Raw genomic sequence first — 27,316 nt, forward strand, 5'->3', positions numbered from 1 at the left:
CTGCCAGAGCTTGCCAAGATCTAATTTTTCGAGAATCACTACATTGCTTGTTTTCATAGTTTTCTCCACTAAGTATGCATCCACAAACATAATTCACTTTAATTTTGCCTACGTTTAATTTTTATATACAAAATCATACAATATGTATTTTGGGGTTTTTGTAGCTGTATTTCATTCATTTTCACTATTGTGTAGTGTGCCAGTATATGGAATACCACAATGTAATTAACCATTCTACCGTTGATGGATGTCAGTTATTTCCACTTGGGTGCACATAAGCACACACTTTTGAGGGGTAAATACATAAAAGTGAAATTGCTGACTCATAGGGTGTACATACCGCAGCTAACGTCCAACTATTTTTCAAAGTGGCTGCACCACTTCCCACTCCCATCCACAACACCTGAGGGTTCTCCGCGCGGCGTCCTCCCCAACCCTGGGCACCTGCAGATATTTTAATTTATGCGTATCTGGTGGGCATGGAGTGATATCCCCTGTGGTTTTAATTTGTCCTCTTCTGCTTATTAATGACTTAAGCATCCTTTCAGTCAACAACAAATATTTATTGGCCCTTTGGATTTTTTTGTGAAATTCCTGTTCAAGTCATTGACCCATTCTTTAATTGGATTCTTTGCTTTCTTGACTTGTAGGGGTTCTTCACGTACCCTAGTAGCGTTGGTTGCAAATAACTTACCCTGCTCGGTGGCCTGGCTTTCCAACTTTGCAAAGTCAAGGTGGCCTGACAGCAGCCTCACCGAGAGCTCCGGGGTCATCACAACCGTTCCCGCCCTCTCCACCAGCGGAGGGGGTGTCCCCGGGACGCGGTGGCCGCTACCTGCACCTCCCCGCCCTCCCCGTGCGGCCGCCCGGCCGAGCGGCGCGGGGCGGGCTCTGTTGGCCTCGGTCTCCAGGGCAGCGCTGGGCGACGCCGGCGGCCGGGGAGGCGGCCCTGCTGGAGCCGGGGCGGCGGCGCGGGAGGATGCGGGGCCGCCGGGTCGCGGCCGCCGAGGAGCGCCGGGCAGGTGACGGGCGGTTGCCTGCGGAACGGGGGTGGGCGGTGCGGGTGCCAGAGGACGGAAAGGCGGAGGGCTGGGCCAGGGGGGTGGGGACAGCGAGAAACCTCCGGAGGGGCCTGCATCAGGACGGGGGTAACTCCAAGGAGCCCACGCCAGGCAGCATTTGGGACCGGTGCGCGGAGGGTGGACCGGCAGAGGCAGGGACGAGGGCCCAGGGCCGGGTGGCCGGGATCTAGAAAGACTTTGGCTCCCAGACTCCCAGAGCAGCCTTGTCCTCGGTTGACTGAGGGCAGGCCAGGGCACCAGAGCCGCCGGACCCTTCACTTCCTGGGCCTTAAAACGCCCCTTGCTGCCCAGTCTTGCTCGTCAGAGAAAAGGCAAAGAGGAAACAAACCGAACGCCCCTTATGGGCAGCTTTCGGCCTGTTCCAAAACAGGCGACTTTTTCTCTACCATTCATCTGGGCGAACGCGATCAGGGTTCCTTTTCGTCTGTAGCAGGAAATTCGTTTCTCCCAGCACTAGAAGACTAGACCCGAGGTCTTGAAGGGACCCCTAGGGAACCGGCCGTTTCTCAGCACCTAGGATCGATCCCTGGCTGCCCTGTTTACTTCGATATGTCAGCCTCTCTTGGTCAGGAATGTCAGTGAAAAGCTGTTGTGCCAGTAGGAAGCCACATTCCTTACGTTTCAGATGCCCACTTTCTAATTTATTCGAGCTATCAGCTTTTCCTTCTTTAATCCCAGCTTTTGTAGGATTAGGCCTCCACAGAAGACCAAGCTTTTGTGGTATTTGGCTTTGCTCTCTTCATACTCTTTCAAACTTCATTAATCTGTTAACAAAATTATATTCTTCTGTGGACATTTTTTTTTTTTAATTTTTTACCTCCAAGAATCTCTAGTCTGTCTCATTTAGGAAAAGAAGAGAAATTGAAGGGACTGAATTATTTCATGAAGGAACCATTCCAAACTGAAATATTATGATTACTTTAAGCTTTTTCTTTAAGATCCCAAATTCAGTGACTTGAACTCTTACGGTAAAACTAGTGTTTATACAAACGATTTCAGTTAAAATGTATTAGTACTTGATGGATTTGCTGCTTTCTAGAAATATCCTAAAAAGCAACTGTTAATCTGCTTATCAATATTAAAATAAAATTATAGAATGAAATATATGTTTTTAAAATAAGAGACAATACAGCAAACCAGTCTGTACAGTTGGACAATAATATTTAGTCTACCAACAGGGGGAACTTTGAATTAGAAAGAAAACCACTTCATCTATATTTAAATATGAACGTTACTTTTGTCTGTTCTGTTTGCTAACGTGCTTTCCTCCGAGGAGTTGAAGATGTTCCCTGGAAACGTTAGCAACAAGATCAACATTATGAGTGATGCTAGGAGTAGGAGGAAGGTTGTGTTATTTAATTAAAGTTAAGATTTGCCAAAAGAACAAGAGCAAGCCATTAAAACAAATTTTCCAGTAATCTCTGATAGTAAAAGTTTCTATTATCTGACCTACAGAAAAAAAGGCCTTAAAGGCCATGAGAGAGAAGACAGAACAGATAGAAATTCGAGGTAGAGATGAAAGGAAGCACAATCCGCAAACATCATTTCCTCTCAATCCTGTATGAACTCAAAGCACCCTTTCCATAAACCATCTGCTGGGTCTTCACAACAGCCCTTTGAGACAGGGAGGGCTCACTTGAAACCACAGTCTTAAGTGAGTTAGAAAGGACCCTAGCTCTTATTCAGGCCAATCTCTCACCCACCCCACGTTCCCCAGGACTGCATCCCTTTCAGGTAGGTGGCCATCCAGCCTCTGCTGTGAATTGCTCAGTGGCAGAATTCACAGAGCTGCCAAATCTTTTGTTTAGTCGTTTTAATCATTATTATGGGGTTTTTTAATATTGAGCTGCAGTTGGTCTCCAGGTAATGTCTACCTAAATTACATGTTCCTACCTAATCATAACCTGGGTAATCAGAAAGACTTCCAAATGATGAAGCCAGCCAAAATAGGTCCAGGAACAAAACAGTGTCCGTCTTTACAGTTCCAACTGCAGAAACCACACTCTTCCCCTCTCTCCCTCCTTTACTTTCCAAAAGGTAGACCCTGAACCTGTTTTATTCTATCCATGACTATTACTGAATATGGCATATTTACACCCGTGCCCTGGGTATTTGAAATCAGGCCATCAAAGTACTGTCCATAATTAACCTTTTGGCTTTGTCCAGGCTTGTCTGTAACAGGCCCTTAGAAGCTAGAAAAAGGAATCCAGCCATTTGATTTCCTCGATAAAGCTGCATTCAGTTACTCAGGCTGTTTATGAGCTCTGCCTCAGGTCTGTTTCTGTACAGAAAAAAACACAATAGTTTTTCCAGTAGACTTTCCTCATACACACAAAAGGGTGCACACAAAAGCCTGGAGATAATTTAACAAGGTTCTCTTGCTCTTTAAAGTTTTTGATGAACATTGGAATTAAAGAGATTTCAGTAGTCACAGAATAACATAAATATAATTTTTTTAGGTAATGTTTTTGTGAACCACAGCGTCAAATATTCAGCCAACTGCTTGTATCAACAAGAATACCCTAACTTTTGTATTTTTTCAAGATGAGTCATAGTAGATTAATCCCCAAGCGCTCTACTCAATCTCCCACCCACCATACCAACTTAAAGGCCCAGTCCTCAGAGCCACCTTTTAAGAAAGAAGACTTACATCTGATTTCAAAAGACTCCTTGGAATCTGATTCAGAAAGCCTCACTCAAGAGATTAAGTCCCAGTCTGAACTTGGAGACCGGATCCAGGGCAACGATATGGAGGCTGACAGCTTAGAGGAGGAAAGCCCTCTTCAGGAGAGCCTGAGTGAGGCAGAAGAGGAAGCAAGCACAAAAGCAGCTCAGACGGCCAGCAAGGACAACCTCCAGACCCGGGACAGTGGCGCAAAGAACAGGTAAGGAATTGGCTCGTGTGAGACAACAGTGGGTTCTGAAATGTACTAAGTAATTACTGGTACTGTCCCAAGTGACAGTAAGGACAGGCTGTCATAATGAGCACCCTGTAATGTGTCTGAGACAGGTCTCCAAGCAGCTAAGTGCAGCTTGGAGCCAGGCTTTTGGTCACATTATATGTGTGAATATATATATTATATATCTATATATGCAAAAGACTAGGTATTCATAGGGGTGTCGGCATTTCTTATGCTCCTTGTTTCCTGTCCATATTGCTATGACCTCACCTCAGAGAAATCCCAGGACGCCTGGTAGAGGAAAGCACCCTGACCTGGAGTCAGGTGGTCTGGATTTGGTCCAGGCTCTGCTGTTTAGTGTAGAAGTTGGAAGAAGTCACGTCAGTCTTCTGCGGCTCGCTTTTTCTCTCCTGTCAAATGATGCGGCCTGCCTGTCTCACAGGATTGCTATGAGCGTCAGTAAAGTGCGCTCTGGGGGTAGAACCCTCCCTGAGCTAGTAGAGGTCTACCCCCGGGGCTTATATAATCACATAAAGATTGAACTCCTAATAACCAGTATTTATGAGATATTAACGTTATGCTATGAGCTACCAAAAAATATAATATAAATTAGTGCAATATTACTTTTAATGACAATATAAATGATATGATATAGAAAAAGTTAAAAACTGTTGATTGGAAAGGGGTTTTAGTGTGGTGAAGTTCATAGAGCCTGAAGCAGACCACCTGGGTTCAAATGCTGCCACTTACTAGCTGTGTGACCTTGGCTAAGTCCACTTAATCTCTCTGTGCCTCAGTCTTCCGTCAGTAAAAATGGGAAAATAATAATAGTTACCTCACAGAGTTATCATGAAGCTAAAATAAACATATATATATTTCATACATATATGTATATAAAGTGCTTAGAAGAGTGACTGGCTCTTTGTAAGTTATATATGTGTTAGATTTTCTTTTTTAATTAGAGGTAAAATATATTGAGGAAAGTTTATTGGAAGGCCCGTCACTTGGGCAGGCAGGGTTTTGTAGACTTAGAAAAAAGAACAGAATTAGTGTGACATGTGTGGCACATAAGCAGCCCTGCTTGATGGCAGAGGCTTTGTTCTGAGTGTAGGGAAAGTGGACTGGGTAGGACCTGATTATAGGGGCCGTCGTGGAGTGCAACCAGCCCACACCACAGGTAGGACGTTGGACACAGAACTCAAAGGACTCGACCCAGGAATAGAGTCACAGTGACGGCTCGTGTGGGAGCCAGAATGAAAGCCCAGTCTTGATCTTTTTCTTCTGTTCTTCTTCCCCTCCTTCTCTCCTTCCCTGGGAATATGGAGTTGAATCAAACTCATTTGTTTCTTAGGGGATCTCAAAGTACAGTACGAGTGTTGTCACCGAGGTGCAGCTGTAGTGCTGGAGACAGGAAGAGGGCTGGGGACGGCTCCAGCCAGCCTGCCAGCCCTGCCTGGGCTGGGTTGGATCGCCAGGAGCAGAGAATCGGGATCCTGGGTAGGGCAGTGAGATGAAGCAGTGTTTAAGGAAGATTATTCTGCAAGCTGGTGCATTTTGAATTAGCAGGTAAACACACAATGGACAAAGAGACTACCAGATGGTAATAATTATAAGGATGACAACAATGACAATGACAAAATCTCGTTTTCAAGGCCTAGCTGTAATTACACTTAATTCTTCATTGTCACCCTGCAGGAAAGTGCTGCTTCCCATGTTCCAGAGAAGGACAGTGAGGCTAACAGAGATGGGGAGGCAACTGATCATAGTGCTCTGGGAGGATGTTTGTTGTTTGTTATTGATGTTAGTTTTTCTAATTATGAAAAAGTCTAACCTACAGAAAAGTATAGAGAAAAATACCATATAACTTTTACTGCCATATTTGTTTCAGATATAATATTTAAAGACATAAAATCTATAAAGTTTCCTTGTTCCCCTCCTTAAACCCTACTCCCATCTTCCTCCTCCGAGAGAACCAATTTGGTACTCTTATGTGGGTGTATATCCTTCCTAGCAATCTTTTATTCATTTCCTCCATAGGTAATTTATAATTAGTGGATATAGATGGATAGAGAGAGAGAGATTGATTGATTGATATAGAGAAAAAATAACGAATTGACAGGGCTTGTTGACAGATTAGATATGGTGACTGAAAGATTAAGAGAAGCCAAAGATTACCGTAAGGTTGTAATGACAATAGGTAGCATTTATAGAATGTTATCATGAGCCCACCACTGTGCTAAACACTTGACATGTATTATCTCATTTAGTCCTATGGCAGCCCTGGCAGGTGGACACTATAATGATCCCACTTTAAAGGTTGCAAATGAGGCTTAAAGAGGTTATGTTAGACCCATTTATTACGTCTAGCGAGTGGTGGAGAAGAATGCTCAGGCAGTCTGACTCTATGCTCTAAACCAAGTTTTGTGTGTATGTGTGTGTAAGGAAGATTGGCCTTGAGCTAACTTTTGTTGCCAATCTCCCTCTTTCTGCTTGAGGAAGATTGTCGCTGAGCTAACACCTGTGCCAATCTTCCTCTATTTTATGTGGGATGCCGCCACAGCATGGCTTGATGAGCAGTGCCAGGTGTGTGCCCAGGATCCAAACCTGAGAACCCCAGGCCGCCAAGGCGGAACACACAAACTCAACCACTACACCACCAGGCCAGCCCCTAAACCATGTTTTTATCATAGCTCTACTCTAAGAGAGTCATAGTCTCCTAGGTAATAAGTGGTAGTGGTTTTATTTACAGAAATGGGGGCATCAGAAAGGAAAGATCTTTTGTGATGGATAGGTATTCTTGTCTGTATATTTAAGAGGAAGAAGCCAAAGCAAGGATCCATTAAGTGACCTCATTTCCCCAGTGTTGAGTTTTTCCTCTTTGAGTTGGTGCTCAGGGACCTAACTTTAACCCTGCTCTTTACCCAAGGACACGGTAAATACCACTCAATATATTTCAAAATAAAGAATAATACTTAGAAAAATCAAAATTATGGTTAGGTCCGTGATCTTCTGATTCAGAGATCTTTAAATAATGCTGTTTTCCTTAGGCTGATTTGCTTTGGAAATCTTTAATGGTAGACTATAATCCTCGGTTTGGAATGAGTTTTAGTCCTAGTAATTGTTTGGCTCTGTAGTGCTTCATACATTGAACATACAAAGGAAAGCAGAACTGGATCATTTAGCCAAATAATGCCTCAAAAATATTATTCAGGTGAGTGTTTAGTTATCAGCCCCTTTCTCTGCCTCACTTCTGTCTTGGAAACCTCTCCTCGGTGTAGTGTTGCTTGGATCTAAGTAGTTCATGAGCCGTGAAATAGACAAATTGATCTCAGACTCTCAATATGAAATTGAAGGAGGCTTTCATGTCTGTAAGGTGGATGGCATTCTGGGAATTGTAGTTCAAAAAAATTAGTCAAAGCCTTGCCTGAAAACCAAGGAAAATCTCTTTCTTCTTGCTTTTATAAGCAACAATTTTAAAAGCCTGACAAGTCAATTGAGCCCTACTCTTGTGTTTTGATGTTACTACAACCTCCTCAAAGCAATTACTCCCTTGTATCTCACCAAAGTCAAGCCATAGTTCAATGTATATGGATTAGAGAAAACCTTTTACTTAATGGAAATTGGAGCAGCATTGACTGCAGTGAATGAGTCAAGAGTGGAGAGAGGATCTTCACGTGATAATCCTTAAACCCCACTCCACAACTAGCCTTGTGACACTCGGTGCTCACAAAGAAAGAGATCAATGTAATTCCTAGAGTGTTAGAAATAACCTCTTCAGTCCTGGGGCCCTCTGAAACCTTATATGTTTTAAAAAAAAAATCAGAGCAGCAGTACAGTACCAAATATACGTGTTTAATAAGGTCTTGTTTACAAAGATACTTAAATATAATTGGCTGTCATTTCTAGCACGGTTTGCTTGATATATACTATCTCATTCATACTATCTCATATACTATCTAAGAGCCTCTTAGGTAGGCATTATTATCCCCATTTGGCAGGTAAGGAAAGGACGCACTGAGAGTTGTGTGGGTGTATGTAGTTACTAAGTGGCAGAGCCAGAAATTGAACTGAATGAACGCTGTCCTAATTCCAAAGTCTGAGCCTCTAATTATGGGTATCTCCATAGGTGATCAAGGACTGATCTGATTCAACTGTACTATCTAGCAAAAATTAAAGATATAGCCATTTTAATATGTACTAACCCAGAGCCAGAGTAAATATACATGCAAAATCATCAATTTTAGTAAAGTAATAAAAATTTTTAAAGGACGCTGTGTCCTTGAAATAAGTAAACATAATCACCGTCTACTTTGGCAGCAGGGTCATCTTGAGCACCTCTCCTGGGAAACAGAATGTTTTCCATCATCGAGGTCTGCAGATGCCCTCCTCTCTCATCACATGGGAACCATAGCCTTCACAAAAGATCCCGTATTCTAATAAGCCACCTTATGCCAGAAATGACTGGGTGGGAGATAGGCACAATGAGGAATTATTAATTAAATTGAATATTCACAATTGTCTGAAAGTAAGAAAGGGACTCAGTAGTAATAATCTGAATTTGTGTTGTGTTGTGGTGGTATATAATTTTTTTCTCTCAAATGCTTTCAAGGACGTTGTTTCTGATTAATAATGCAAGAATCTGGTAAAATATTGAATGATGATTTCTAGGACTTAAATCGCAGTACTGGATAACCAAAACAGATAGTGAGTAAAGAGAGACTTAGTAAAGACCAAAACTTAGCCCTTTCATTTCCCCTCCTATTTCCCAGACTGTTTTGTAGAACACATTGGAAATATTTAAGCTGAGGATAGCCTACTTTCTCTCACAGGTGTTGTAGAAATTTTTTTTGCACTGTCTGGGAGAGCAAAGACAACACTCAAGGCTAGGTCTAATATTCTAGTATAAGTAAGAGCATTCTGAGAGCTTCCGGGAATCGACTTTCCTTCCTGTTGGTTTCTAGCAAAGTTCATCCATGTTAATTTCTATCGTCTTCATTAGATAGATTTTCAATTTAAAGGTATTGGTTGGCCAACCTCTTCAAATGCATTACATGACAGACCTTATTCTACACAGTATTTGGGGGATAGCTACTAGCATTTTATTTGTTTATTTCTGATCACATAGGAATAGTTATATCAAAGAAGAGACTTTCTCTCGTAGGTATTAGTCATTTCTGTTTCATGTTCGCTCATTTGCTCACAAACTCTGCTGTAGTTAAACCCTGGCACACTCCTCAGAGCAGGCATGGTGCCATCATAACAGATGAGCAGTCGGAGAAGGAAGCAGAGTGTGCGTGGGCATGAATTGTGTCTATTAAAGGCAGAGTCCCCGCCAGAAATGCTCAAGCCAGTGACTCCTGGGTTTATTGCCCTCGGAGACAACCACTAGTTCCTTTCTAGCTCATTTCAAAACTGGGATGCATTACTGTGTTAAAGTAAGTAAACAAATAGTGAGTTCGAAACCTCACAAAGTGTCATTTAAATTTATATGCCCTAGAATCCTGTGAGTTTATCAAGAGGATTAAGAGGATTGTAACCAAGATACTGAAGGGATAGTTTAATTCATGACCTTTACTGTTTTCATTTATTTCCACTCCCTGACAAGTTTGAAAATATAGAAAGCGTTGATTCCTATAATTTTATTTTTTTAAGATTTTATTTTTTTCCTTTTTCTCCCCAAAGCCCCCCGGTACATAGTTGTATATTCTTCATTGTGGGTTCTTTTAGTTGTGGCATGTGGGACGCCGCCCCAGCGTGGTCTGACGAGCAGTGCCATGTCCGCACCCAGGATTCGAACCAACGAAACACTGGGCCGCCTGCAGCGGAGCGCGCGAACTTAACCACTCGGCCACGGGGCCAGCCCCGTGATTACTATAATTTTTTAATGTTTTGAATTTAAAATAAATGATTTTCCCAATACTTACATACATGGCCGAGTTTCATCTGACAGCCCCAATCCAATCAATAAAATAATGAATTCTTGGAGCTGTTAGGGCTCTTAAAGGTCAGAGTATTCCCTTTGTTGTACAGAGGAGGAACCTGAGGCCCAGAGTGGTGAAGAGCGTCGCCCAAGTTCACACAGCTGGTCAGCGGCAAAATCTGGACTCGGATCCAGATGTCAAGACCATTGCTTTTCCCATGACGTCACAGCTACCTTGCAATTCCAGTGCCAATGTCTGGCATTTAAAACACAAGAAATTCTATCTAAAGAAAGTATAAGCACCTGGAAATTTTATAAATCTGGTCCTTTGCCTCTTAGCCATGTTTCTGGAGAATGAAAAGAACATCTACGCCTTCCATGGAAAATGTCTGGCATGAGCATTGAAAACTGTCACTGAATGAGAAGAATTATGTTTCTAAATACTGTGTCATATAGCATGTCCCCTGTGAAGATGCAGCCTTTGTTTCACATAAGATCATCTTAATAGAAGTGAGGTGCTAGAATTTTACATTGCAATTACTAACATGCCCTCTTTAGATAATTTGGTTTCATTTGACTCACAGATTGTCCTTGAATCAAAACTGGTACTAATAAGAACTTGGGACAAATATGTGGTTATTTTGCAGCCATAAATCTGTTGTCAAAGAAAAAGTAGGGACTTTGGTTGGAATTATCCCAATTATACAATTGCTGTAAATAAAATTCACTGGGTAACAGTCCAGCCCCTGCACTTTAGTGTGTTTCCACAGACGGTCTTTGGCCTTCAGTTCATTAAACCATCTTTTTTCTATTAAAATGTTTCATTTTTTTAGCAAATAAATACCTGCTTTACATGAAATTTTATGGGTTGTAAATAACCTCCCCAAAGCCCTTCAGTATATTTGTGGGACCATTTTATTTCATACTTGCAAAAGTGATCTTTTAATCCTTTGGATTTATTTCATTTTATTTACTTAAAAGCCGTTGATAAAAAGATTAAGAAGGGCATAGAATTCAGAAGCCCTTGGAAACAACATCAGTTTTATAGTTCCTTAAAGAAGCATTAAAAACTTTACACTTAAACGAAAATTGAATTTGCTGCTCATATGCATAAAAGATTTAATGGCATATAAATTGGGAATAATTGTTCTGTTTAAAAGGATTAAATTAAACCTAAATCAATAATAACATGCAGTTTCAATTTAACTGCCTGCTTAAAATAAAGTGGCAAATAAATAACAGCTAAATGATTAATAGCAATGCTTTTATTCACCACCTCAACAGGGAAAATGGGCAGTTATTGAATATTTTATTATGAGTGCAAAGGATGTTAATTGTACTGGAAACATGCTCTAATTTTAGTAATTTTTTGATTGAATACTGTACTGAATATGAGGCTCTTCATTAAGAGGAGATTTGATTTTATTTTGTTTGAAGCTGTCACAGTAACTACTCAAATGTGGTCCATTAAAGGCAGCAAATATCATGGCCTGTGCCTGTAAGACCACCCTCCCCTTCCTCTCTGCATCCATGTCTCACCTAGGCATCTGAAGAGGAGACCTGGCATCTGTTGTCTGAACGGTAACAAAAGAGTTGTGTACTCATTGTCTGTGTAACCCTTCTATCAAATGCGGAGGAAAAGAGGTGCATGTTTTGTGTGCAGATGATTACTGACGAAGGAGCACTTCACACTCATTTGTTCCAGTGTGTTGACCTGGACCACACAACACAATTGAGCTGCTTAGCACACAAGCTCAGTACAATGCGGTTCCTTAGTATCATGTCCTATTTCAACCATTAGATTTGTTTCCATGAAGTATTACAGCTTGCCATGCTCATGATTTTGCAAAACATAACCTCCCATTTGTTTCAACATATGGTTTCCATCTAGAAAGGGGAGAAAAGGGATCTTTTAGGTAATCATTACCGGTGTAAATGATGCAGTGTAATTAAAGCTCTTAAGAGCCACATTTTCAGGTTTTAATCTTGTATATATACATTTTTAGAGTTTCTCTTCAAATGATTGATTCAAAAACATTTTTCTCAGCCGAAGCAATTCATTTTGTCTGATTTGTCCCCAAACCCTCTATATTTTCTAGTTTCCACTTACGTTGTGAGATATTGCTTCTATGGGCATTTAAAAATGGAAATTTGTTGAGGCTAGAAGCTACAGCTCTTTCTAAAAGCCTAAAGTATTTTAATTCTCTCAGTTTTATCTTCCTTATCATCTTTCAGAAGTTCTTAGAATCTTTCATCATGTGGAAACACTGACATTTCTTAATCCCGCTTCCTAAGTTACTGTTTGAACAGATTCTCCAGGCTGCCTAAGTCATGGAAAAATATTGGATTGTTAAAGACGTGTTAATTCTTTCAGGCCACTAAGGTGCCACTTAGTGTATCACAAGACAACTTTGTGCCCTGGAAATAACTTACGCCCTGGAGAGAGAAGACTCTCTTGAGATCCATCAGCAGGAAGCACAATGCACAACAGGGTTATGTCATGGTGACTGAATGCAACACACAGCAAGCAAAGACGAGTGATGGAGCCCACTGACGTGCTTTCACAGCTGGCTCTTACTGGATCCTTACTCTGTGTCAAGGACATAGTTCTAAGTATTTATATATATACATGTTAGTTCACTTAATCCTCTCAACAATACTCTGAGGTTGGTACTATTGTGATGCTCATTTCATTGATGGGAAAGCTGAGGCACAGAAAAGTTAAATAACTTGCCCACGCTCAAACGGTAACTGGTGGCACCAGGAACTGAGTACAGGCAGTCAGATTCTAGGACCCCTGTCCTTAGACACTCTGCTGTACTATTTCTCAGCACTAACATACTCCACATCATGATTCAGAGAAGCAAAGCCCCACAGAGATGCCATATGACTGAGGAAGGTGTATAGCGATGACTGTAGACGTTATGCCTTTGTCAGCTGGTGCGGGTTAAATAAATGATGGCCAGCCTGAGTGCCAGTTTTCTTAGTATAACTGCAGAGATGGAAGTCAGGGAATCCATTTCCTTTAATCATTGAAGACTACGTATTTTTAAAAAACAATTGACATTCCTCAGTTATTGATTCTTTTGTGAGCTCATCATTGGATCACAGTACAACAGAGTAGTAATGGACTTTGAGATATCGTCTAGCAATTGAATTGAGAAAGAAGAGGTTAACATTTTCAGTGATAAACAAGGTTATGTCCTATTTTAAATCCTCATAACGTTGTGTATTTCTTTACACATCTAATTCATGACTTGATTATTACTGTTGGCGCATAAAGCCCGTCTTCCTCAATAGCAGGTAAGGTCCGTCAGCCTGCTGCTGTTTTGCTCACCACTCTATCTTCAGTGCCAGTACCTGGGGAGCTGCTCAGTATATGTTTGTTGACTGGCCAACTGACTGACTCACTGATTGACTAACTCACATAAGGCGGGCCCTGAAACAACACTTGCTTCACTACCACCTATGGGAATAGCTGCATGATACAGGGCAACTTAGTGGATAGGAGCCAGGTCCTGGGGCAGACTGCCAGGGTCTATATCTTGGCTCCACCACTGGGTAGCTCTGTGACCTTGGGAAATTTACATAAGCGCACTAAGCCTCAGTTTCTTCATCTGTTAAATGGGAATGATAATAGAACCTCCCTTACAGAGTTGTTGTAAGGAAAAAACTGGAGAGTCACTGTAAGCATTCCCTAGATCAGCATGCAGTAACATGCGCTGCCTTCCCAAGGCAGCACCCCACATCCTACCCCTGACTGAGGAGCAGAGCAGTGATCCCAGGGTGATGTGTCACCTTTAAGGGCTGCCAAACCCTGCTTTGAACAGTGTAAAAAAGAGGACTACCTGTTCTACAACTTTTCAAAAAACACCTTAGAGCCTCTGTAGATAATCTCTTCCCAAAAGTCATCACTTTGGCTATCCAAAACTATTTATGTCTTACCAAATAAAATCTTTGTCCTCTAATTAAATTATTTTTGCTAAATTAAATCTGAACTCTCAAGTTAATGTAGTTAAGCCAAACTCCTTCAGAGAATTTACAAAGCCCCTCAAGATCTCACCTCTGCTTAACTCTGAGCTCTGCTCCTCGCCCTTGCCTCCTCCCACCCTCCATCTTATCCATGCAGAACTGGTTCTTGGAAGGCACCATGTTCTCTTTCCCTTCCATTCCTTTTTACATGCTGTTCCCTCAGCCTAGTGTACACTTCCTGCCTTTCTGAGCCTTAGGGCCCAGGTAAACCACCACTTCCTTCAGGAAGCTTTCCCCAGTCTCCCAAGACAGAATTGGATGTCCCTCCTGAGTCCTGATGGCCCTGTGCTCCTCATCAGGGTCCTCATCACTCCATTGTAAATTGCTGTCTTCCTTGTCTGTATCCCCCACTAGGCTGTGAGTCCACCACTGTCCCCTCCACTCCGCCCAGCTTAGTAAGTGCTCAGTAAATCTCTATAGAACCAATGAGTGAGCAAATGGATGTGGAAAGTTCAATTCTGTCGAATCAAGTGAATGAATGAACAAGGAGAGTTAAATTCACTTTTTCCTTTCAATGTATCATAGATATGAGGAAACAGCACCTTTCTTCCTTAAAAATCTTTATATGTTTATTTACTGAAGATTTACTGTAATCTTTTCTTCCCCACATAAACAACCCCAGTTGAACCTTATGTTTAATTCAGTGCAAGATAAGTTCTGAAATCATCCAATGCAAGAAGCTTTTCTGAATGTTTAGGTTCTAGTTTACTATGATTTTTTTAAAAAATAAATATCTAATACTACGTTTGTGTTGCTAGAGTATTTTTAGAGGCTCAGTTATTGATTTAAGCAACACTTACCAACTCTTCTGTCCACAGCACAGGGCAGAGGTTAGAGAAGGAAGGGTAACCCCCAGTCCCCACTGCCCAGGACCGTAACTAGGTGAGGAGGCAGGGTCACCAGAGTGAAAAGCAAATAAGCACAAAGACAGTAGTCTCATTTTGATCCTTATGTGATCCTGAGAAATAAACAGAACAAATATAACTCCTCCCTCTTACAGATGAGAGAAACTGGCTCAGAGACCACATGCTTTGCCAGTGGATGCACAGACAGGTACTGACAGATCCAGAACACGAACCCAGGTCTGTCCAGCCCCACGTCCAGCTGGTACCCTGCTGGATGACTCCCTGTCCTCAATACATGCCCAGTGACCTTTAGAGCCAAGTGACAGGCAGGGCCAAAAAACAGTCAGTTCACGCGCGCGGTGACATCACCTGGGAGAACCTCCTCATGGAAGCCCCTGAGGCAGGTCCCCTGTGGTGTTTAGGGAGTGGTGAGAAGTATTATTTGATGTCCGATTTCCTGACAAATTTGGACCACCTCCATTCTGGCATTTTGCTGGAGAAGAATATCATTTCTCTTCCCTGGGTGCAAAAGGAAGAGCTAGCTATGCCAAGAAGTTTTCCATCTTAACATGTGAACTAAAAATATTCAAAATGACAATTTAGCAAGACCTTGGAGTTGGGGCTTTTTGCTGTAGTTTTTCTTTACCTCAAATCAAAGAAGTCTGGGTCCACATTAAGAAAAGGAAATTAGCATTAGGGGCACCATTAGTTTGTTTACCCAGCATAAAATTCTGTCCTCTGTAAACGGGAATAGCAAATAGCATAAAAAGCCCAGGTGATTTACATTTCCTTTTTGATTAGAGGATTGCATCCACTGTACTCAAGGAAGGAGAATCTCTGCCATTTAGCTTTTGAAGATCAAAGGAGCCATTAAATATGCCATATTAACAGCATTTTTTTCCTTTTTTGGTTAAGACTAGGAGGTGCTTTACAAATTGAGATTGTCATGGGGAAAAGGGAGGACTTTGTTTGGGGTCATATGCACTGATTACGGACTAGTTCACTTCCCTGAGGCAGAACCGTATACTTAACCTTTTATTCACATAGGGCTGTCCTACAGCTTCAAGTGCTGGCTGACCTGTCTACTGAGTTTTTTGTGCATAGGTCTGACAGCCAAAAGATTATGAACTAAGAGCTTTTCACTGAGCCACTATCTGATTCTAAATGTTGGGGATCTTTCTGTAGTACATTTGATAAAATCTACAAAGGCAAAATAAAGTGACAAAACCACTGAAAAGGAGGATGAACCTATGTGGCTATTCAGTCAGGATAAATCTTGCTTCCCCTAAAAGTAGCAGACTGAGGTCGATGTTGTGTAGGCAACAACCTGGCTTTCCTTTCCTAGCTAAACAACCAAATGTGTATGTCATCAGCTAAAGTGTGAAGTCGATTTTATTTTCACCAGCTGAAATAGTTATGGTGTGCATAAGTATTAGCCTTCCTTAACCATAGAGATTCACTGGTTTAACATTATGGACATTTGTTTTGTAGTTGTTTTCTGGCATTTAGAAATTAACTGTCTCCCACTTTTATTCCATATTGCAATGCATTTGGGTAATTAAGACCTTATTGCCCTTATGTGTAGTGAATAGGCCTGATTTGAGCCTGGAGTATGTCTTTAATATATTGATCGTAAAAGGAAAATTATAGGAGAAAGATTGAGATTGATTTCAAATACTAAGATGATCAACTGATGATAATGAGTCAATTTATTTGGATTGAGGACTTGACATTGCTTTTCTGCTTTGGGCAGCCAACAACCAATAGAAGATAAATATTCAGACCTCCGATATGACCCAGACTGGAAGAATAAGAAGGAGGAGGGCAAGTTGTTGACCGTGGAAGCATTGCCTGAGTCTGTAGACAGCTCTACAGAAAATCTGACTTTGGGTCCACTCTACCCTTCCAAGGAGACATCAGTGGAACTCTCAGGGGGAGAAGGTGAACAGAAAAAGAGCCCACAGAGCATAGCCTCCTTACTCGGTAGTGAATTTTTAAGCCCAAACTATGAGCGTGGTGCACCTCGCAGTGAGCCATTTTCAGAGCTGAGCGACAGTGATCTGGAGGAGAAGTCGAGCAACCTGTCTTCCTACTTAAAGAGTTCAAGTTCACATAATGAGGTTTTCCTGCCAGCATCACATGGCCCTCGGCGAAGGAAATCCAAACAATATTTTGTGGAAAAAAACAAGCTGACTTTGGGATTACCCACTCCTAGAATGGACTCTTATCTTCAACTTCACAATAAAAAAAGGGGGGATACTCACCCAGAACAGGTATGTTGCACCTACTTAAAAATCTCTCCCGAAGCACTAAACTGGAACTTGCCTTTGCTTGAAATGGCTGGGCAGCACTTCCTTAGGGACGATGATGTCATTGTAACCACCTGGCTGAGTAAAACAAATGCCCTATTCCTTGCCCCTTTGAAGAATCAGGGGAATTATCCCACAAATTCTTAAGAGCAAAATAAAAGCCATCAATGGTGCAATTGCTGTAATTCGATTATTATATCCAAAATGTTTCCATTCAAGCAACCAGAGAATTTTTTTCAAACTGCATACGCCAATAGATAGAATACAAGACTGAGGGTTGAGTCCCTGTGTTGAACACCTTTGTTTCCACTGCAGCACTGGTTTCCAACCCTAGTAACTGCCCCCAACACACTGGAGGTGACATGACACGCTCATATCAATGACAGCGACTCACATACTGAAGTGATTCTCAACTCAGATTCTGTATACGTATTGGGTGGAAAGGGGGCAGGGTACAACCTGAAGTCTAGTTTTTAATTATCTGGGTGATTTTATGACCTGTCCAACCCCCCATTGATAATCACTACACAGTCCTTTATTACCCTGTGCAAATGATGTGATATGATTAAACCTTAGTCTCTCCGTCTATAATATTGGAGCAATAATAAGTACCTTCCCTTTCTCATTGAGGGTAAATTCCATCCCAGATGATGGATTCAAAACCTGTTGGAGCCAGTAAACTTATTTCTATTTCATGGGCACACATAAAGATCACATGAGCCTATCTCCCAGCAGACGTGTCCGTGCACACAAGAAAAGAGAGTCACTGGCTCCGTCCATCCGCCACCCTTATTGGGGAAACAGCTTGAAATTCATCACCTACTAATGTGGGGTCATTTTCAGATATGAAGGAGAGGTTATTACATGAAATAGGGATGCCCTTAGACCTGTTCCAAATCCAAATCAGTATTACTTAAAGTGCTCTACCCTGTAAGTGTTTTCTGATGGAACAAGAGCGATGAGGTGGATGAACATTTGTGATTTTTTCGTATTCAGAAACTCTCTTTATAGTCCTAAAGGATTAGCCACAACTTTGCCTTTGTAACTAATAATAAAACAAAGGGATGGGTGTAGTATATTTAGCTGAACTATCAAAACAAATACGTAGCTGAATTTAAAGTTTTCAACATTTTGGACCCAATTTTAGATGTTAACATACCTTTTTGTTTCATAAAACTTATGTGAAATTTTGAATTTTGCTTGATTGCACATTTAAAAGTATAAATAAATTCAACAGTCCAATATCTTTGAAAAATGTTTATAGTTACTAATTTCTTCCAGATTAGGGTGATATTTTTCATTATTTTTAAATGTGTTCTCAAAAGAAGCTGATCTAGAAGGAGAGGCAAATACTGAGACCAAAAGAAATAGTTATATTTCTAATAATAAAAGGGGAAAAAAAAAGGGGCTAGCCCGGTGGCGCAGTGGTTAAGTGTGCATGTTCTGCACGTTCCGCTTCGGTGGCCTGGGGTTCGCTGGTTCGGATCCTGGGTTTGGACATGGCACCGCTTGGCAAGCCATGCTGTGGCAGGCGTCCCACATATAAAGTAGAGGAAGATGGGCACAGATGTTAGCTCAGGACCAGTCATCCTCAGCAAAAAGAGGAGGATTGGCGGCAGATGTTAGCTCAGGGCTAATCTTTCTCAAAAAAAAAAAAAAACTTATAAACTCTTTAATTGCTGATTTCTTTTTTTTTTTTTTTAAAGATTTTACTTTTCCTTTTTCTCCCAAAGCCCCCGGTACATAGTTGTGTATTTTTAGTTATGGGTCCTTCTAGTTGTGGCATGTGGGATGCCGCCTCAGCAGGGCTTGGTGAGCCGCGCCATGTCCGCACCCAGGATTCGAACTGGTGAAACCTCGAGCCCCAAAACAGAACGCGCAAACTTAACCACTCAGCCATGGGGCCAGCCCCTAACTGCGGATTTCTTAATTGCTAACTTTTCTTAGGAGTTATAACTTAATTTACTAAACAATATCAGGGTGAGTTGATTGTCAGTGATTGCATAGCTAATTTTCTTTTCGTTATGCCAAGGAGGAAACTTTAAAGCATTTTGGGCTTGCTTGATCTTTAAGCTCGTGAATTATTCTTTGAGTGGCCATTGGCCTTGTCCACCACATTTTCCATGTTCAAATGTCTAAGAGCTGATTGCTAACTGTATTCAAAATAGTTTCTTCACCACTTCCCAATGTATATTTCCTTTATCTTTCTCCTGTTATTTTAAAAAGGATAGAGATTAGTTTGACCTAACAGTAGTACAATAATGTGTATTACTTGTTTTATTGAATTATAGTCAGTAGCATTGAATGATGTGTTCCTTTTGAATCACTGTTTATATATGAAACGTGTGCAGATCTTTTCTGCCAGTACAGATTATCTGTTCCCTTATGGGCGGGAACTATGTTTTGTACTTACTTTTAATCTTTATAGTAACTAGCCTAACACATTGTAAGGGCTCAGTAAGTACATGGGAAATGAAAACTGTGTTTTCCATCACTTCCAAACTTGATTCTCTTTAGTATGACTTGAAGTTTACGTGGGGGAGGTTTATGTGGGGGTATTTCTGGAGCAGTGGTTTGAAATCCTAGCTGGATATTAGAATCACCTGAGAAACCAATTTTTAAACAGTGCTTCCTGGCTCCACTCAGAGCAGTTGACATCTCTGGGTGAGCTCCTGAGCATCAGTATTTTTTTTAAACATCCTCACGTGATTCTAAGGTGAAGCCACATTGGAGAAGCGTTGTTCCAGACTAGAGCAGAGGTTCTCACCCTTGGCTTCACTTTAGAGTCACCTGGATAATTTTAAAAGTACTTATTCCTTGGCCTGAAGCCTTGAAATTCAGATTTAATTTATCTAGGGTGCACTTTAGGCATGGGGAGTTTTCCAAGCTCCCCAGGTAATTCTGATCTAGAGCAGTGGTTCTCAAACATCAACGTGCATCAGAATCACCTGGAGGCTTGTTAAAAGAAATTGCTAGATCGAACTCAAGGATTTCCGATTCAATAGGTGTAGGGTGGGGCCCAAGAATTTGAATTTGCTCCATGGTTCCAGGTGATGCCGCTTCTGCTATCAGGCCCACACTTTGAGAACCACTGATCTTTTGCTTTCAAACTTTAAGGTACTTCTAACCACCTCAGGGTCTTGTTAAATCCTGATTTTGATCTAGAAGGTCTGGGTGAGACTCAAGAGTGCATTTCTAACAAGCTCCCAGGTGATGCCAAGGCTGCTGGTCTGGTCCATGGACCACACTGTGAGTAGCAAGGGGCTAGGAAAGGGTTTAGCAGAAACCTAAAGTCAAAGTTGCATAGGTCAGTACGCATAGAGCATTGATGTTTTCGGCTGATGGGATCATTTGTCTGGTTTGGGGGCAGGAGGTGTGAACTTAGGGCAGCAGGTTTGGAGGCTGTTGTTTTAGATCAAGCAGCATCCATCTGGAAGTTTTTCATATTTTAAAATTTGTTTTCCTCTTCTAACTTCTTTGAAAGAGATGACAACTGTCTTACAAATAGGAACGTTGAAAAGATAAATGACGTCTATTGTTAAATGAATGAATAAAGGTCAAATACCATTACACACTGCCAAGAAAACCCAGCTTTTTCATACGTCATTGTGTTGCAAGCACCCATGCCCAGCTGAATCAGACAGGGTCTTAAGTAGTGTATTGTATTTGGGAAGATTTGAAAGTAAGTCTAAGGAGTTTACAACATCCCAATAAAATGTCAATAGTTGGGTTTTTTAAAGTAAAACGTGAAAAGCTGATTATTAAGTTCATATGAAAAATAGGCAAAAATAATAAAGAAAGTGGAAATTAAAAGTCATGAGAGAATATACCCCTACTAGACAGTATAGTATTTTATAAAGCCTCAATAATTAAAGTAGAGTAATATTTAATGCATATCCAGACAGAAAAATGGAAGAACAAAATAAAAGTCTGGAAATCAGACCAAATTATGAGAATATATGATCTGATACTATGATTTGATAAAGGCAGTATCTCAAATCAGCGAAGAAATGATGGATTATTCAATAAGACAACTGGATAAGGCATCTGGAAAAAAATAAAGTTGGATCCATACTTCATATAATACAAGATAAATTCCAAATGGATCAAATATTTAACTTTTAAAAATGAAACAATAAAAATACTAGGAAAAAAACAGGAAAATTCTCCTATAACCTTAAAATTATTTAAAATCTAGATTCTGGGGGCTGGCCCCATGCCCAAGTGGTTAAGTTCGTGCGTTCCGCTGCAGGCGGCCCAGTGTTTCGTTGGTTCGAATCCTGGGCGCAGATATGGCACTGCTCATCAAACCACGCTGAGGCAGCATCCCACATGCCACAACTAGAAGGACCCACAACGAAGAATATACAACTATGTACCGGGGGGCTTTAGGGAGACAAAGGAAAAAAATAAAATCTTAAAATCCAGAATCTATAAAAGACTGATAAATTTGGCTACATAAATATAAAAAACTTCTGCAGGAAAAAAGCATAGGAAAGTCAAAATATGAAGAACTAGAAAAGTATTTCTAACGTATCACAGACAAAATACTAATGTCTCTATTATATAAAGAGCTGCTAGAAATCATTAAGAAAAAGACCCATATCCCAATATAAAAATACACTAAAGATATGAATAACTCACAAAAAGTTAATACTTAACAGCTATTAAACATATGAAAAGATATCCAACCTTAGTCGTTATAAGAGAAATGCAAATTAGTACTACACTGGGATTTCATTTTTCACCTATAATTAAATGAACAAAATTCCCAAAGTTTGATGCCTGTAGATAAAAAAAAGTACAGTCAAGCTGGTGAGAGAATAAATTGGTATAACCGGTACAGGGGACAATTTCTTAATATATATTTAAAATACAAATACATATACTCCTTGAGAAAGTAAAGCAAAATGGCTAACAGTATAGGCTTTGAAGCCAGGTTGGTTGGCACTGACACCTGCCAGCTCTCTGACACCTGTCAGCTTTGGTAGGTTGCTTAACCTTTCTGTGTCTCAGTTTCCACATCTTTAAAATGGAGATAATAATAATACCTTCCTCATGGGATTATTAAGAAGATTAAATAAATGGGCTAATATGTAGAGTGCTTAGATCAATGGCTGGCTTGTAGCAAGCACTATATAAGTGTTAGCAATTACTATTTTTATTTGACCCAACACATTCCACTCCTAGGAATTTATCCTAGTTATATGTATGCAGTTTTGAAATAACTCCTGTAAAGAGCATTCATTTCAGCCTTATTTGTCATAGCAAAAGATTGGAAACCACCCAAATGTCTATCATTTGGGGAGTACTTAAATAAATTATAGTACAACCAGACAATAGATACACTGTAGCTGTTTAAAAAAAATGAGAATGTTCTCCATGAACTGTTATAGACAACATATCAGGATTTATTACTAGAGAAATTAAAGAGTAGAACAGTGCATACAGTATAAAAAAGTGGGGAGGAATAAAAATATATGTCATATTGCCTGGCATGCATAAAATACTGTGGAAGGATCTATAGACAGTTAATGGCAGAGGGTGGAGGGGGAGTAGCCCTGGAGAACAACTTTTCACGTTGTACCTTTTCATCTCTCTTATCTTTGAACCATGCCTATGTGTTTACAATATACGATATTCTGTAGTAACCCTTGTAACTTCACACCCCCTGACACTCAGGGTCACCTAAATTGCATTTTTTACTTGTAAGTAATGGCTTAGAGTAGAACCATTGATTTTTAAATTCAATTGCTCCACAACGTTTTTGCCATGTTTCATAGATCTGTGGATGATACAATAAGATGCACTGGAAAAATCACCTCTGAATGCATGATAAGATCTTTATCACATGACGTGTGAAGCAAGGAACTGATGTACAAGCCAGCACACGCTAGAGGGCACCTGAGTCTCGCAGTCAGCCAGGAAGTTTGCTGGTGGATATTCAGTGCTTACTTTTATTCATGATTTGTTCCGTAGCTAGAAGTATTTGTCTGAAACTCATTAGAATGTGAGTCCATTTATGAGCTACCATTAAAGGAAATTGTGTCTTAAAAAATGAGCTACCTTCCTATCTTGATTCTAATGTACCCTTGAAAACCGATGAAGGTGAAATTTAGTATGAGCTCAGAGAAGAGCAATAAGGGCTTCATACATCTTATTCTTCTCTTCCAAATGTGGATATAGGAAGGGTATTCAATCACCTATAGTCTTCAAGACAATAGAAAGCCCTGTATAGAACACACTCTCCAGTCTCAGGGTCAACACAGCATTGTGGCTGTTGCTGAGACAGCAGGTCAGTCAGCCAACAAATGTTTATTGAGCCCCAACTGTGTACTAGGTACTCTCCCCAGTACTAGGGACATAACAGAAAACAAGACATGCAGCTCCCCTGTCTTGAGGCAGCTACATTCTAGTCATGTAACTCAGGCAAGAAACATGTAGAAAAATAATTTCAGCTACTGATAAACACCTCAAAGGAGACTGAATAAACTTTATTGATTACTATTATTAATAAATTAAATTTAATTAAGAATTATTAATATTATTAATAAGCTTTATTGCTTAATAAGGCAATGGGGGGGCTGTGACTGGATGTTTAGCCAGGTGCTTGGAGAAGGGTCTCAGGAGATCTCGAGTCGTGATGTGACTGGATGAGAAAGAGAAAGCTAGGCAAGCTGTGGGGAGAGCTTTGGTCTGCCCCAGCCTCGGTAACAGCATTCCTCAGAGTGGGCAACACAATATTATGGGATAAAAAATAAAACCAAAACAAAACACTGGTTTGGGACTCAGACAACCATGGATTAAATCCTGGCTCTTCAGCATACTAGCTGGTAGCACTTACTAGACATTTCAAGTGACTCTTTAAACCTTATCTTGTCATCAATTCTGTGGGGTCAATTTCTGCCTTGGAGGGCTATTGGAAAAGTTTACACAAAGCTCCTGACACAGGGACGACACTCAGTAAAGGGAAGTTATTATTACTATGAGGCATTCCTTAAGCCATGAGAAAGGAAAGGAATCTACCCTGGGAATAGGCCCTGCTAAACAGATTTTTTTTTCAGGCTACAGTGCCTCAAAATGAGAGGGATATGACTTCAGGTAGAATAAGAACAAAGTGTAGCCAAAAGAATAGCATCTGTATGCTCTAGAGCCCTTTCTATGATGTGACTCCCAAAAGACTGTCCACAAAGAGGGGTATTCCTAGGCACACCTCACACTTGCTGTGCCGTCTCTCAAGTGGTACAAAGGTCCTTCGTGACCTGGCCCCTGCCTGCTGCTTTAGCTTCATCCTTTGTCACTCCCTGCTTGCATCCTCTGCTCCAGCCATACTCTGGGAACTCACAGCTCCCAGAACCCAGTGTTTCCCCTGGGTCTCTGTTCATGCTGGTGGACCACTCTTCCCTCTCTTGTTTGCTTGGGAAAACCTTACCCTCCTTTTGAGATGCAGCTCAAAGGCCTCTGCCCTTATGAAGACTCCCTGAATATCCTCCTTCCCACAACCTCCTTCACACTTCAACATCTGCCACGGAACCCACGACACCATATTGCACTGCTTCATTTATGTGTCTGTGTGTCTTTACATGACCCTGAGCTCCATTAGGGCATGGGCTGACTCATCTCTGATTCCCACAGCCTGGCATACAGGAAGCACTATCTGATTCTTTGATGAAGGGATATAATTTTTAACTACTTTTTCTTTGGGCCAGAATTTTATTATTTTCAAAATGAAAAAAAAGACTAATTGGAACTTGTGTTGTTGACTTAAGTATTAGTATTTGACACCAAAAGACTTGATTTGAGCCCCATTATTATTGGAGCCATTTATTACCTTTGGCCAATCAGAGAATCTTGCTGAGCCCGTTTTTCTCCGCTATAGGGAGGTTACAAATGTTTGCCTTCTACCACAGACCCGGGATTATTGGGGTGACCAAAAGAGATACTGTAGGCGAAAGCTTTGTATAGTCATACAGCCCTGTATAAATATGTTATATTTATTATTGAATGTTTGATTTGGATTTAGTCTCCTGCTGGATAAGATTAATATCCAAGTGATATATTGCTCTCCTTTTCTATAGTTTTGAATTTAGTGAAGTTTTTGGTTGTCTATAAAATTAAGCTTTACCTTTAAATTATGAAAATATTTTTCTAATTATATTTTGTTAGAGACATAGAATTCTTTTTTATAGAATTCTTCTAGTTTGCTGGTGTTTTTGAGTCCCACAGCTCCTATTACACTTGTAGAATTATTCTACAGAGTAACTACTCTGTATGTTCATTGATTCTTAGATTTTTTATTTTCCCTGCACAACCACAACAGGAGCACTTACTTATGACAGCATAATTTAAATTGATCTTTATGGTTTTTTCAATACAAGACATTTCTTCGGGCATCTTTCTTGTGAGCACTAGCCGGCACTTAGTTGCTTAACTACCAATTTGTGTGATCTATAGAGTGACACTTCATCAATTTGACATTATTGAGGAGGGATCCACAGAAAGAAAACTCTCCCCTCAACTAAATCATGCCCTTTCAAAAACCAGAACTTTAACATAATTAATCATTTCGGAGGATAGCCTTCAAAGATGTGCCCAGTGTACCTGAGAATTCTGTGTGCTCTTACATTGGCCGTGTTGCAGTGTTCTGTAGTAAAGGCGGGAGCTATGGCGATGGGAATGCCTCTTTCCTTCTTTATTAAATGCCCCAGACTGCTGTGAGTCTGCGGTCAATTTTGCTGCTGTCAGTGTATCTGCTTTTCAGGAGCTTCTGGCCAAGTGGGAAGCAGATGTGGAAACAGGCAGCGCTAAGTGATAACTGCTCTACTGGAGGCATGCAGGGTCCCAAAGGCACACAGAAGAAAAAGTGCCTGACTCTGTCAGAGGGCTTCCCAGAAGAGGCAGTCATTGAACCGATTCTTTCAAAAGAAGTAAAGCTAACAGGTGGAGGTGGGCATTAAAGGCATCTCAGGTGAAGGGCGCATGTGCAATGGTCTGAAGGCGTGAAAGGACCCCGGTTAATAGAAGCCCGCCGCTCCGAGGGGAGCCTCTGTGGGACTAGTCAGGAGCTGGTTGTTGATCAGTTAATCAAATAAATTGGTTAATGCAGATATGAAAAATAACTATACCTTAAATCTTGGATTTTCACTTAAAGTATATAATGTACATGAATTCACCAATCTTTCCAGAGAGGCCAAGGCCTTTTCTGTTGGTGCATATTCTGTTGATTGGAGCCGTGCACTGTCTTTCTCACATCATTTGAGAGCATCTCTGATTCCCACTTTTGATTTCTTAAAAGCGAAAACTTAAAAAGCCTTTAGAAACAATCTAAGAACATAATCTTTCTAGATTCTTATGTATGTTGCCCCTAATCTTTTGCAGTTTTTCCTCTCACTTGTTATTTTGCCATCTGCTTTTATTGGGTCATTCTAAATTATTTAACTTAGTTTTCATGAAAATAACAACTCTGTTCACGCTTAGGTTTTTCCAGATTACCTAGTCATCAAATAAATTTCATAATTTTAACAAGCACGATAGGAATAAACAGGTTTGGGAACAAATGTACAAGACTCTTGGCAAACAGCTGGTGGAACTGGAAGTGTGGAGGCAGACTGTCGGGCAGCCGAGCAGCCATGCGCAGTCAGCTGTGGGCATCAGTTAGCACATCTTAAAGAAGGACTGGAAAGTGTTGCCTAATGCAGGAAGTTAGTTAAGGAGGCGGATACTGCTGTGTTGTATACGACTAGATGGTGAGGATTCGTATTTAGGTGAGAGAAATTGGCAGGCGCCTTTCACGTAGGCCCTTGTGTGTCATTTTAAAGCAGGGCCCCTCACAATGTGGTCCCTGGACCCGCAGCCTCAGCATCACCTAGGAACTCCTTGGACATGCCCCTTCTTGGGCCCCATCCCAGGCCTCCTGACTCAGATGCAAGGGGTGAGGCCTTTACATCTGTGTTTTCACAAACCCTCCAAGTGGTTCTGACACATGCTCAAGTTTTAGTTCCACTGTACTACCGAGTTGGGCCTTTCCTCTACGTGATACAGAATCACTGATTTTAGTAATGAAGCAATTTGAATACTGTGACCATCCAGAGGTCACACTTACCTACTCTTAACTGTGTTATAGAGGGTTCAGGTTGCTTGCTAATTGACCTCCATCTAGGTTACACAAGACACTCACAAAAATCTCTGTTGCATTTTTGAAAGTGGTTAATTGCTTCCTTCATTTGCA

General features: G+C 40.9%; 1 protein-coding gene across 14 annotated transcripts in view; it reads left to right on the top strand.

Moving 5' to 3' along the window:
* The first annotated feature begins 886 nt into the window (after nucleotides 1-886).
* Nucleotides 887-27,316, top strand: part of JHY (junctional cadherin complex regulator) — a 55,393-nt gene continuing 28,963 nt past the window's right edge. For 7 of the 14 annotated variants that reach the window (XR_011440499.1, XR_011440496.1, XR_011440497.1 and 4 more), the window contains exons 1-3: nucleotides 887-1,022; nucleotides 3,542-3,967; nucleotides 16,533-17,052. Coding sequence is in view for 10 of the 14 variants with exons in the window: in XM_023645026.2 (XP_023500794.1) it covers nucleotides 3,627-3,967; nucleotides 16,533-17,052 (861 nt within the window). In the remaining 4 variants the exon portion in view is untranslated. Of the gene's footprint in view, nucleotides 1,023-1,052; nucleotides 2,817-3,541; nucleotides 3,968-16,532; nucleotides 17,053-27,316 lie in introns of those variants that run through there. The other 7 variants (XR_011440498.1, XM_023645028.2, XM_070272893.1 and 4 more) reach the window with 7 other exon arrangements.

This window comes from Equus caballus, chromosome 7 (assembly GCF_041296265.1).
Source record: "Equus caballus isolate H_3958 breed thoroughbred chromosome 7, TB-T2T, whole genome shotgun sequence".
Lineage (NCBI taxonomy): Eukaryota > Metazoa > Chordata > Mammalia > Perissodactyla > Equidae > Equus > Equus caballus.